This window comes from Aptenodytes patagonicus, chromosome 1 (assembly GCF_965638725.1).
Source record: "Aptenodytes patagonicus chromosome 1, bAptPat1.pri.cur, whole genome shotgun sequence".
NCBI lineage: Eukaryota > Metazoa > Chordata > Aves > Sphenisciformes > Spheniscidae > Aptenodytes > Aptenodytes patagonicus.
Genome location: NC_134949.1, coordinates 142,243,855 through 142,256,927, shown reverse-complemented (window position 1 = coordinate 142,256,927; position 13,073 = coordinate 142,243,855). Strand labels below are relative to the sequence as shown.

At 42.6% G+C, this 13,073-nt stretch overlaps 1 protein-coding gene across 9 annotated transcripts in view; it reads right to left on the bottom strand.

Annotated features, from left to right (window-relative positions):
• The window catches only part of GPM6B (glycoprotein M6B), a 111,539-nt gene that overhangs the window by 28,659 nt on the left and 69,807 nt on the right, over positions 1 to 13,073 (bottom strand). The window contains exon 1 of one of the 9 annotated variants that reach the window (XM_076357428.1): positions 3,534 to 3,850. The exons of 5 other annotated variants lie outside the window; for them this stretch is intronic. In XM_076357428.1, the coding sequence (XP_076213543.1) occupies positions 3,534 to 3,594 (61 nt within the window). In that variant the 5' untranslated portion in view covers positions 3,595 to 3,850. Of the gene's footprint in view, positions 1 to 3,533; positions 3,851 to 13,073 lie in introns of those variants that run through there. 3 more of the 9 variants (XM_076357419.1, XM_076357410.1, XM_076357386.1) reach the window with 3 other exon arrangements.

Here is a 13,073-nt window from a genome sequence, read left to right as displayed (position 1 = left end):
CAACTTGGTAGTATTTCTCATGGTTAAATGAAAAGGGAAACTTCTTGTCTCTGTTAATGTGTATCAGGATCTATATCCTTCACTGCTGATGCAAAACAGCATCTCATTTTTCTTATTTATTCCACTTCAGTAAATCTGCCTGCTCAGTCCTCATGTTTTGATTTAATTTAATGCCTGCAAGATAAATCCTGTCATTTGTAATAATTTGTAAACCTTCATCTTTAAAATGCATCCAATCTGTCCTGCAGCCCTGTAAAGTATCTGTTAAACATTTTGCTTCAGCTTGCTCATGGTGTTCTCCTCTGATAAGGGCTGCTGATACGCAGTATAAAGCTGACTTATTTCTTATCTCCATCAACATGGGTGTTGTTCCATTTCCAATTAGAAAAACTGGGGCAGAAGCCACTCATCTGCGTACAGAGAAACAAATGTCTGATAAACACTGAATCCATCAGCTGGATAATGTCACTGCCTGAATCAGGCAGGGGATTCATGAAAATAATTATTAAAATCTAAAACTGGAATCCATATACAATTTAGCGAACTTTAAAAATCTAAATGAGATCAATAATTTTCATTTATCAATCAGTAAATATTCATAAAGCGCATTAGCTTGTGTAAACTGTCTCAACTATGCTGCAGTCCAAAACAGCTGGCCATCCACATTTGCCACAGGGGTGGGAAAGACAAACTGGTACCTACGCGACACCATCATTCAGATCTGACTGTATTCCATGCTCAAACTGAAAATAGATCTCGCTGCTCATCCCAAGTGCTCGGGCAGTATTGCTCTCCAGCGTTCTCCTCATGAGTACGGGGAGCCCTGTATATAGATAGCATGTAGTCCTAGCCCAACTTCCTCCAAGTATTTATTCTATACAATTGCAGTACATCATTGAGGAGGTCCTTGCATTAAAAAATACAACCTGGAAACCTGTAGTTTAAAATTCTGGTAAAGGGAAAAAAACTTTTAGCTTAAAAGTACAATTTGCTAATAGTTAAATGCAGATACTTTCCCCAGAACTTAGCAGTGCAAAGCATACTGCATGTGAACCTGAATACCCAAAGCGAAACGCTCAGGATCTTCTCTTGCTCAGTCTTAGCAATAACGGCATCCCCCAAGTCCCCTCTGACGTTGGTTTATCTCCTTGGACTTTGCAATTCATTTCTGGAAGGAAAAGTTAAAAGACTTTGTGATAGCGCTTCAATCGCTTCAAGCTGTGGTGGTTGCCTCGCAATCACTGGATCTAGGGCATCTCATAAAGGACGGCCATTGCACTAAGTCCAGGTGGGATCTTAGAGGAAGAAGCAAGTATTGCAAGCCCGGCAAGCATGCAAGGCATAGCAGGCAGGAGATCCAGTCCGGACAGTAAATGGACACATTTTTGAAGGGGTCAGCTTCCCTTTTACACCCCAAAAAGTGAAGTGGCAGTGTTTTCCAGGAAGTTTCTTCACACAGAGAAAAAGCTCATTTTTCTCCATGAGAGCTGCTGATGAAAGAGCCCTTTGGAAAAATCCTGCCATTTCAGAGGTACCTGATGCCTGCTGAGCCCACCTGAAAACCCGACTGGGCTCGACAGTCTTAGCACTTTGGAAAATCTGCCCCCCAAAACCGAATATGCCTCCTACATCACCGCTTCATGGCAGTAACTTTTCAGGGGGATCTGGGTTATTTATTTTGCTATTGAAACTAGGAGTAGGACTGTTTCAGCTTTCTGCATTTTAATTCGCTGTGAAACATACTGGGAATTTAAGTGAATAGAAATAAAGAGCATAATGTGAGAGACCACGTGTTACTTTCAGAAATTAGGGAACTGGCAAGAACAAAGCCTCGAAGTGTTACATACACGTACCTATGTAACAGATCCAAAATATAAAATTATCACAGAAAAACTAGGAAATGGTGGTAAAATTAAGATAGGAAGTTCCCCTGCTTGCATCCTATGAAAGCAACAGATCAACCACCTTGACTTGGTAACAGACTTACCCTTCTACATGTTGTGCTTTCATCCTTGCGAAAATAAAAGGGAAACCACAAACTCGTCATAAACACACTCAGCAACACATTTCATTTTGCACAGCTGCTAACGCATATGGGTAACTTACTTTGGTGTTTATTGTACATGAGTTCTATCAGTTTAAAAGAAACCCATCAATCAGAAGAAAAAATTGCTGTAATTTTTGAAGAATGATCTAGGAGTTCAACATGGTTTTATAGCCAAGGTATTTAGGACATTTTGTACGTTAATTACTCAAAATCTGCGGTGAGGTGGGTTATTGTCCACATACACTAATGGCTTTCAGAGTTTAATCTCTCATCAGTGGACCTCCTTTTGTGAAATCCCTAAGGGATTATGTAGTACTATGTCTAATCACTTGACAAATTTTATTTACTTGAAACTGAAGCTAGGTTTGAATTATACAAAATGTGTAGGAGGAATCAGATTCAAAGTAGGAAAACAAAACCTGGTACTGGACAGTACTGGGATTTATCATTACGTTCACAACTGAACTGATAACAATAAATTAAACAATTCTACTTGGGGAAATGTGTTAGTTGTGTATCAGCTGCATATGCCTATGAGATACTCAGATTGCTTTAACTGACACACAGCAGGTTCAAAAGTATACTATGACTCATGTAAAAAGCCAGTGGAAATTTTAATAATTTTGTTACTGCTGTATCATTTAGCAAAAAAATATTGCTATGATTTGTACAGCAGTCTGCTACACTGAAGAGGGACATTTATTTGGCATAAATTATATGATGCAGAAACAAAACAGTCCTTTGCTAGTTGAATTTACCCTCTGAAGTTCAGCACTCCAGACCAAATAAATCACCTGTAAGGCTGGGATGGATGAAGCACCTCTCCTCCTGCGCTGCTGTCTCCCTACCATGGAATTGTTCTCTCCATTAAGCAGCAATTCTCGGTGATTAACACATCCTGAAACCTAATGTTGTGAAACTCATTGCATTATTCCCCGTTATCAAAGCACAGGAAGAACTCTACATAAGCAAAATTTGCCAGATGACACCATAGAAAAGGAAAAGGAATTTAAGAGTAGCATTTGGCACCAAGCTAACTACACAAAGGTTGTGTGATATTATAATCTATTGTATGTTATTATAACTTAGGTCTCCCACACTGCATTGCAAAGCCTTGCTACATGGCTAGTCTCGATGAAAACACCAGATTATGGCTCTGAAAACAACATGCAAACACACAGGCACACGCTACCTCTGTAAACCAAATTTACCAAAATCCGTCAAAGACGCAGCAATAACAAGACTTCTTTTGCAAACATCATTCCTGGTAGGGTTAGGACAGATTCAGAGCAAACACAGACGCAGACAGAAAGATTGCTGCTCTATTAATTTGTTGTCAAGCCATGCAGGAAAGGACGGCTGAAAACCCGAAGATGCAGCAATGATTGTTTAAGAGCTATTCGAAAAAGTGACAAAACTGGCCTAAACCCCTTTAAGCCCCCTGAATGAAAAGATTTAAACAGGCTATTGTTAGACCCCTGGGTACCTTTTTTCTCTTGGCTTTGTTCTGCATTTTCCTCCGCTGCAGTTTCCATGGCTGGCTTCATACCATCCACCAAAAATGCCGCCCCCCCCTCCCCCCCCAGCAAGCACTTTTTCTCTTCGCCTCCTTTCTCACTCCCTTCCGTCTCCTATTTACGGCGGCGGTGATTGAGCGGCTCTGTTCTCCCCTACAGTAGATTACAGTCCTTTCCAAAACGCCAGAAAAGTCTTGTCAGCTTCAATTTCGCTCCGCTGACTGGTCCATGAGGAGCTGTGCCAGCGAGCGCTCAGCCATACGTCACTGCGGTCCCCAGCTATAAAATAGCCATCCTATGCCCGACCGTGCCCCGGCTCGCCACGTCGTGGGGACCGGCATCGCCAGCTCGCGCCCCCTTCCCTTCGCCCTCCACTCTCCCCCTCTTTCCCCCTGTCTCCCAAGGCTCCCGTCGAATGTTAATCAATTCTCTCGGCAGTGAATGGATTGGCGACATCGGGAGGGGAGATGCGAGCGAGAAAGAAAGGAGCCCCCCGGCCACCGTGGGGTGAGCCCCCTGGCCGCCGTCTCTAAGGGGAGTGCACGCCGGCACACAATCGCAAGGCTCTCTTTCCCATGGGACCTCGTTATTATGCTTTGCGTTTTGATTTATTCCGCATGCCCTCTGCTCTTTCAAGGGGCGGGGGGCGATGGGTCTGTTCTCTCTGTTTGCTTTCTTTGCCAAGTAAGTTCCACTCACCCACAGCAAAAGACTGTGTGAGAGAAGCATAAAAGCAAAAGTGGGCATATATATATATACACATGGAAAATTTAAATTCTTTCTCTGACTAGCAAGCACAACGGAAAAAAAAAGCACAAAAAAATCCAAGCAAGCAGAAAGGAAGCAAGCTCAAGTGACCAAAAACGCACGTGCAATACTTTAAAGGATAAAATGTTTAAGAAAACACAGCTTGGGTTTTTGAAAGGATGTCTGCCATTAGAGACCTAAAGCCATGCTTAAAAGTGAGTGCTGAGTTGCTGTTAAGCACGTTTGGTCGCTCCCCTAAATCGAGACAGACTGCAGCATGATCTAACAAGCTGTACTAAGCTGGCTCTGGGAGCAACAAAACCGGGACACGTCTACATTGCACTGCGCGAGGTGACTTTAGGTGTCCCCAGTCCGCTCTGAGCAGCCCCGTGCCAGGGAGCCACAGACCAGGCACACCACACAGGGGTATTATTCACCTTCCAAACCCCAAGATAACTGACATATTTAAGGCTGTACTGTACTGAGGCTAATTAACCTTGCCTATCACTTTGCTTGTCTCAATGGCCTCACAGCGTGCCACACTGCACAGGGCAGACGTGCCCAAAGGCACCCCTTTTTGTGTGTAGGATGATGGAGCAACCATGGAGTAATGGCCTTTGCGGTCTGGCAGGCTTCGCTGGTCAAGCCGCTGCAGCTGATTCCGCAGGCTGCAAAGACGCCTAGCAGATTCAGCAAATGCTGGGGATGTTAAAACCTACATGCTGCGTGTTCCATGTAACAGATTCAACCAGGAGAGTGGGAAGAGGGAACCAGTCCAAAGATTTGTAGCTGCAATTCAGCCTCTTCTGGTTAATGTTACTACACCCACAATTTTGCTGTGCATTTTTATTTCTATAGATGCCTAGTGAAAAGCACAAAAAACCTCAGACCCAACCTTTAGGGAAAGTTCCCTTCTCTTGCAAGAAATAAGTGCACAAATCCTCTTCTCTCACCATGGACACCATAGTTGTTACTTTGCTTTGGGCATTACTGCTCAGACATATGCTTCAGCCCAGCTGCCAAGAGGTCTTGGACTCGTCCTAAGGTTTCATATCACAGCATCAAAACTTGATGTCAAGCACGTGTCTAAAAAGCTTCCTTGGAGTCCAGGAAAAGTCTGCAGTTGAAGCTCCCACCTCAGCAGAACTTTTTATAAGCAGGATGAAGTTAATTTGTAGAGGAGATGAAGTATCCTCAGGAACCAACATGAGGCAATGGGTTGGGTTCCTGAAGGTAATCAAATCAGCAGCCCCAGCAAAGACCTCAACACAGGTGCAAGACGTGTTTCTCCAATCTCCTTCTCTAATGCCCACATCGCAGTCCATACACATACTGAAACCCCTGCCCAGCAAGACCATGTACTGCAAATGCACTCCCTCAAGGAAGCAGCTGAAAGGTGAAACCGTAGGTGATGTGTTTGCTGTATTCTTTTAACCATTACTAAAAGCTGTTCAAATCCCACAGACAAGAAAGGAAAGACAACTTCTTTACATTTGGGATAATGATTCTACAAAGAAAACGTTCTACAAAGAGTGGGTTTTTTTCCCCATTTAACATCAATAAGATTGAAAATCCATAGCAAACACACCCTACTTGCTGAAAGTCACACAAATTTTTGTCATTGGTCAAAACAGTTGATTACCTCTGACATTATAGTTCCCTTCTTGGAACTTCTCGTTCAGTCGGTACTTCTGCTGTCATAGTCTAGATCTCCATTTCTTAATGATCTTTGCTTACTTTGGAAGGTCTAAAAGTTTAAAAGGTTGAAACCTCTCTTCTGACTACCCCAAGTTACAAAAGGCCTGTTCAAAAACTAATTCGAGTGGTATAATATTAATGCACTTACCAGTATAAATATACAGAAAATAAAAAAACATCATCTGGAATTTCCTTTCTTTAAACAGAAGATACATTAGATAGAACCTTTGGTTACAGACTGTCCCTAGAGGAAAGCCTCTAACAAAGCCCTCCAACTCTGTATCAGTGAGACCTACACGTTCAAACAGCTGCATGCTTTCCTGCTGGCAAGCAGATTTCGTTAGGCAGGCTCAGGACTTCAGAGCAGATGTTTTGCAAACACAAAACTAACAGGCTGGGAGCTACTTCCTCTACTTTCTCCCAGGATAACCCTTTTCCCAAACGAGCAATGAAGTAGAGTGCACAATACCAGAATTAACTTCACAAGAGCTTGAACTGAAGACTTCAGAAGCCATCAATCCCAACTATTCAAAAGCATTAATTCTACCTACTAAATCACCTTCTAAAAGCTGCAAGTGATGCATGAGTGTAAAGTTCTCCCCCCTTCCTTCTCTTATTACTTTCCGGATTGCTGTAATATATGATGGGTTTTAAGCACTCATCATCTTAAGTCATTTCTTAATCTTCAAACCTCTGTCCCATCATTGATAAACACAGCAGACAAAACAAACTATACGCTATTTCCTCCAGGGCTAACATGGGTGCTGATCTTGCACTTCGAGCCTTAATCTCAGCCAGCAAGTTGTCTCATCCAACGCTCCCTTCCTTAATCGACACATCCTTTTCATAATATGTGATGAGTCTAGAAGACATCAAGTCTATGCCTATGACAACACGGCAAAAGACAAAGCCACAAAGGCAGAAATGACAAAAAATTCTTTAAACACTGATATTCAGCAAAAACCTGCTGTACAGACCAGGCTGACCAGCAACGAGGGAAGGCGGCTAGTTACATTTCAGGAATTCAGCCCAGCATTTTACTTGCAGACCAAAATAAAAATGAAAATGAGCCGAGGGGCTGAGCAGTAAGGGTTTCTGCTGCTGAAGTACAGCTCTGAGTCTACAGCCAAACCTCAGGATGAATAGCAGTGGAGCAAAGTATGTGAAGGCACTGCAGACCAAGTGACATTCACTGCAAAACGGTTTCTAAAGAAGAGGTTTTAATCTATTTTATCTAGCTTTTAAAGAAAACATTTAATCATTTTGCTCAGTCAAGTAAAATAGTACAATTGCACAAGTTAAAAAAGGTATTAAAAACCCAATTCTGTTCATGTGCCAATTCCTTCTGAACATCTATCTTTAATGTCACTAAATCTAGTTTACATTCCTGAAGGCTGAGGAGCTCTGTCATAAGCTACAGCAAATTCTTCACAAGCTTTCAGGGGATGAATACACACTTGCCATTTCTACAAAGGCTTCACAGAGCTGTAATAAAGAGTGTTCTCACATACTTCAAGAGCAATTTGAGATTAGCCTGTGAGATCCGAGACTCAGAAGTTAAAATTCAGAGACTGTCCCACAAACAAGACTGACATGTATTCCAAACAACTAATTTTAAAGACAACTTGTAGAATACTTTTTTTTTTAGGAAATATGCAAAAATATTCAAGAGAAAGAACAAATACACATGCAGCCACTTGGTGTGTCTCTCAACATAATTGCTTATGTTCACACCAGCTTTAGAACAGTTACCTAAGACTTGAGTATAAAACCCAATCTGAATGCTTATGCAAAAGCAGGCAAATTTTCCATGTGGATAAAATCAAAGCATGACAACAAGCTTTTAACTGTGCAGCAGTCATATACCTGGCAAGTACTTGAAAAAAAAATTGGGGCCCATTCTTTCAGACATACTAAACTAAAAGGAAAATGAAATCCAAATTAATGAACAAATAACGCTGGAAAAACCCTGCACTTTTACCACAGTATAAAATATAGACTACTAAAAAACATGAGTCTGCACCGCACTTAGGGATCTCAATCTTGGATTTCTGTAGAAAGGGCAAAACTGAAGGCTTAAGCGTGGACAGTGGTTACCTTTGCAACCAAAGAAAATCACTGAGTTAACTGATGCAGGTAAGTCCAGGAGGGTGAGCAGACCTTAACAGTGTGAAGGCGCCAGTCCTGTGACCCCCTTAATAAAGCCACATGAAGATGGCAATAACTGCTGCCAAGCTAAATGCCCGGTGGCAAGCAGGCAGGCAAAGTAGATGCCGTTCAGTTGTTGGGTTTCATACGCTTCTCTGGCCGGCCTGCTAGCTTCCAGCTGGACCACTGCTTCAGTCCACCACAGTCACAGCCACTGGCGAGAATCAAAGGCAACAAACAGCCTAAATCCAGAACATACACGGATGGCTAACCTTTATTTGGAACATAAAGGGGCGGGGGGGCAGGAGGGGAAATCCCTTAAAGAGTGAATAGATGGTTCTGTACGACTTTTCCAGTAATTAAGTCTCATCAAGTCCTAGTCTCAAAGAAGACTCAAATGGCAGAGATGTGAAAGCTACCAAAGAAAAAAGCCTGAAGAGCCATAATCAAAGTCAAAATGAAAGCAAAAGTTGATGATGTCCTTAAGCAGCTGGGAGGTCCATTTCTGCTTATGAAAGGCAGTCAACAGCACAGAAGTAATTAAAAAAAATGCTAGATATTATTTCTTTATCTTAACTAACGGCTTCAATAAGTTTTTTTTTTCTGGGTATAAGAACCGTGGGTGTTATTTAAAGAACAGACCTGGGGAAAATAATTCAGAATCCTGGCAGACAGAACACAGGAATCTCAACTATGCTGAACACTTTTGAGGAAAAGCCATAAAAATGAAAACAAAACAGGTTACATCTGAAACTGAGCTGGAAGCAACATCACCTCCTGCATCCCTCTCTCCTGTGAGGCTGCCTGGAGTAGCACCACGCTCTTGGCAAGCCAGGCAGAAACATGCTGACAAACTGGAGCCCATTTATACTACAGCTGAAAGAGCACCAAAATATAGGAAAAGCTAAATGAAAAATTAAGAGAAAGTTGGAAAAGCCTCTAAACATTCACATGGTATAAATAAATATCAAGAAGGGAAGAACCGATTTAATATAATAAAAAGAGGATGCAGTTGAAAGGGAAAATCCTGACTAAATTTCAGGCAAACTTCCTGACATCAAACCAACCTCTAAAGGAAGCAATGAAATCTCCTCTCCTATGGGACTTTTAAAAACAGTAGGCAGAAAAGTAGTGGATGTTCTGAAGAGGCAAGAGGCTCTCCGGCAGAACATGCTGCTTGCTGTTACAGAAGTTCAAACTGTATTACATGTTGGGCAGGTGTCACCTCACAGCCAACTCACATCCCTCGACTATTGAAAACATGTGCAGTCACACCCTTGCACTTACACATTCACAGGGTTTAGCAGAGACCACCCTGGGATGACAAAGACTATGAGAAAAATAAAAGCCAAGACACCCCGGCAACTCCCCCAGAAGTAGCTTTCATTCAGCAAGCAACATTCAGAGCACCAGCCCCAATGGTCATATTCAGCTTCTACTCCAGCTCAATAATTTTATGGCAATATATATAGTTTCCTACATGTGTAACGCATGGCAAGTTTCAAATGCTTTAAATTTAAAATTAGGCAGCAAAACAAGGCTTTGAGTTACCCAATCTTATATGCATTTTCTGTTCAGCAGTGGCAACATCTTCACATACATGACTAATATATGAAGTCCTTCAACAGTGCTTCAAACTCTCCTCCATCATTTTAAGGGTTAGGCTCTTGATTTTGGCACACATAACCGCCTTTTTTTACTCTCTCTGTCACCTTCACAACAGAGAACCTTCACAACAGCTGTCATGCTTGTCTCTCCATCCCTCTGCCTCGAGTCACGCATTCAGCAGCAGCAGGAACACTGCAGTGCAGCAGGAAACCGATACACTGAGGTCCTTTGTCTTCATTCCCTTAATTCTGCACCTTAAAGACAATTCAACCTACTTAGCTTTTGCTATGAACCCTCTCCTCCAACACTGTTCCAAAGCCTATTGCCATCTCAGAAGACTAACAAGAGTTCCTAAATACTTGGACATACTGAAATAGCATCCTAGATATTTATGTCGCTCTTACTAGCACTTCTATGTAAGTGCCTCTTGTACTTGTAGAAGAGCTATTTCTGCCAGAGTTTTAGAAGGCCACAAAGGTATCATTATAATACACTCCTGCTAATACAGCTGCTTAGTCTCAAAACGCATGAGAGTTGAGACAGGATTGGTATTGGGAGGCTACCTGTTGATTTCTTTTCTTTATCTATCTATAAATAAATCTAAACTTCCCTGAGTTCAGCCTTGACACAAACTTATTCTTCTGCTCCACAAAGTCAGATTTAATCAGACAATCCCGTGTTAACTTTACATCCAGTTCTGATTTTCAAAACTGCCCTCCCACTCTTTGCATAGACTTCAGCATCCCACCTGCAATCTCTCATCTATTCAGTGCTCGTTTTATTCTTCAGTTTTGGCCTCAGTCCAGTCTTTTCAGAAAGCGTGGAAAAAAGCAGGGAAATGTAAAGAAGTACAAAACCCTACAGATCCCCAAAAAGAAACCAGGGGCACTTATTACAAAAAAGCACCCCACACTGGAGGGGCAGGGGGAGAGACAAGGATGAAGACGCCTCCTGAATTTCATGAGGGATTCCATGCATAAATCATAGATATAGATGTGCGTGTATACATATGCAGAAAACGTGTATGTGTCTGTATACGTATGTACATGAAGAAAACATATGCATATGATTATATAAATATTTTTATTGAGCAGAAAACCTTATCAGCATCATTGGAACCACAATGAGGAATGCAAACTGATTGACAAAGTAATGCAATAGGTATTAAGTTTCGTAGTGAATGCACAACTAAGCACCATCCCAGTGCTACAGCCTCCTCCAGCTCAAGATTTCAGGGCCGAGAACCAAGTTACCCAGCGTCAGACTGGAGTTTGCAGCAGAGCTAAACCAGGCGGTGAGAGCATAATTTCTTAGGCACCATTATCTGCTCACCTCAGTATCCCGGGTTGAAAGGCTGGCCCCACCAACACCAGGCTCAGCCGTACATCGGTCCAAGACCCACTCATGGATTATCGGGCAGTTGTGTGTCAACGTTTTGAAAAGTCCACTTAATTTGGCAGTCAAAATGTTGACGTAAAAGAAAGCATCAAAATAAAGATTGGTACAAGGTACTGAAATTCATTGTTTGAAGTTTCAGCACCTTGTAAGTCACTGTTACTGTAGCTGTTTCCCTGATACTGAAAATTCCCGTCCCAGTGTAATTAAACTATACTTTGGGAAAGATCCTGGACTGGTTCTGTCATGCAGCCCTGGACAGCCTATTGAATTGCAAATATAGTTTCTGTTCACACACAAGACACTAGTCATGAAATCCTCAGTTAAGACACTAACGAAAGGGTCCCCAATTAATCACCGTATTCTTTGCAAGAGCAGATATCCTCATTAGGAAAGTGGCAGGACATTAACAAGTTCCACTTTGAGGGTGTCCAATTAACTCATCGACTAAATATGTGCTAGGCAACTTCTACCAGCCTAGCTTTTCCAATCCCCTCTTTCTAGCTGCATCAATTGGGATCCCAGTCATGTATAAAGTAGCGGTTCTTTCTGCGCTTTACAATGCCTTTGAGAACGCCGCCGGTGGACAACAAACAACGGCCGCTGAAGTGTTTAACAGGTCTTTCACTTGTGCCCATAAAAAGTTAAGTGTACGCTTGGGGAGTTCAGCGCAATTAAAAAAACCCCACCCTTATAAACAGGGAATGACTTAACCTGCCAACAACGAGCATGGTTGGAGCTCCGTCTGGATCATGTCACGCCTTGATTTTTGCCGAAGCTCAGCAGTGGGTGATCCTGCATGCAAAGCGAGCTCCGAGACAAAAGCACTATAGGGTGAGTTAAGGACAAAGTAGCAGCTTTCAGCCTGGATTTCCAGATAGGCTGTCAAGTAAAATCCCTCGCCAGGGCAGGATTATTCCCTAGAGTATACATTTCCAATGCTTTGTCTCGCCTAATTTTTTAAGTGTCTCAAGCTTGGAGCCTCTCGGTCGTTTTGCGGGAAGAGCCATTCTGCAGCCTGGCAGGTTTTGAGGCTCGGCACAAAGGAAGGCTTGCACAACGGCCAGGCCCCCACTGCAGTCAATGCAGAAGGAGCGGCTTCTCCAAAAGGAGCCGGAGCGGGATCTCGGCCTCTGAACTGGCCTCCCGTCCTGCTGCCTGAAAACCACCCAGACTCTCTTTTGAGCGATCCCACCCTGACACTGCCTAGTTACATCCCCATTTCTCTGCTTCTTTCCAAACATGACATTCACTTGTTTTAAACGGCTGAAAGGCATAATTTCTGCACTTTGTCATGAGTCAAGAGTGAAATTCATTTAGCATCTACTTTTCTTCATCTGTTCCTTGTATCATTCCCATCCCATTTTATTTCTGCTCTCTGGGTTTCAGCACATTTGTAACCATCTCTCTTGCACTCAGAGCTTCCCAAGTGTAAACACTAAGCATTATCATTATGTGTTTGCTCTGGAGACCCTCTCATTCGGCATTCAAAATGGCACCGGGCATTTTTGATCTCAGTAGTACTACAGACACATCTTGTGTATCTATCACCACTACCAATTTCAAAAGTACTACCTGCTCCACCTTTCTGCACCTTTTGGAAAGGAAAAGAAAGGAGCTAAGGAACCAGGGAAAGGGAGAAGGGATGGATATATTGAAAAAAATTGTAATTGAAACATTGGAGAAAAGCACAGGGCAGAAACAACATCAAAGCCTCTGGCTAAGGTTTTTTCTTTGGGCCATAGGAGAAACTGTGTCTCTGTATCAAAAAGCTGTACTATGTCAAATGTGCACTCACCATCCTGGAGGTGACCGAAGGCATGTTGCTCAACATGGCATAGAGCTCCTCTCATTGCAGATCAGAGACTTGCCCACAGGTTGCAGAAAAAGATCACAGCTTCTCATGCCCAGCC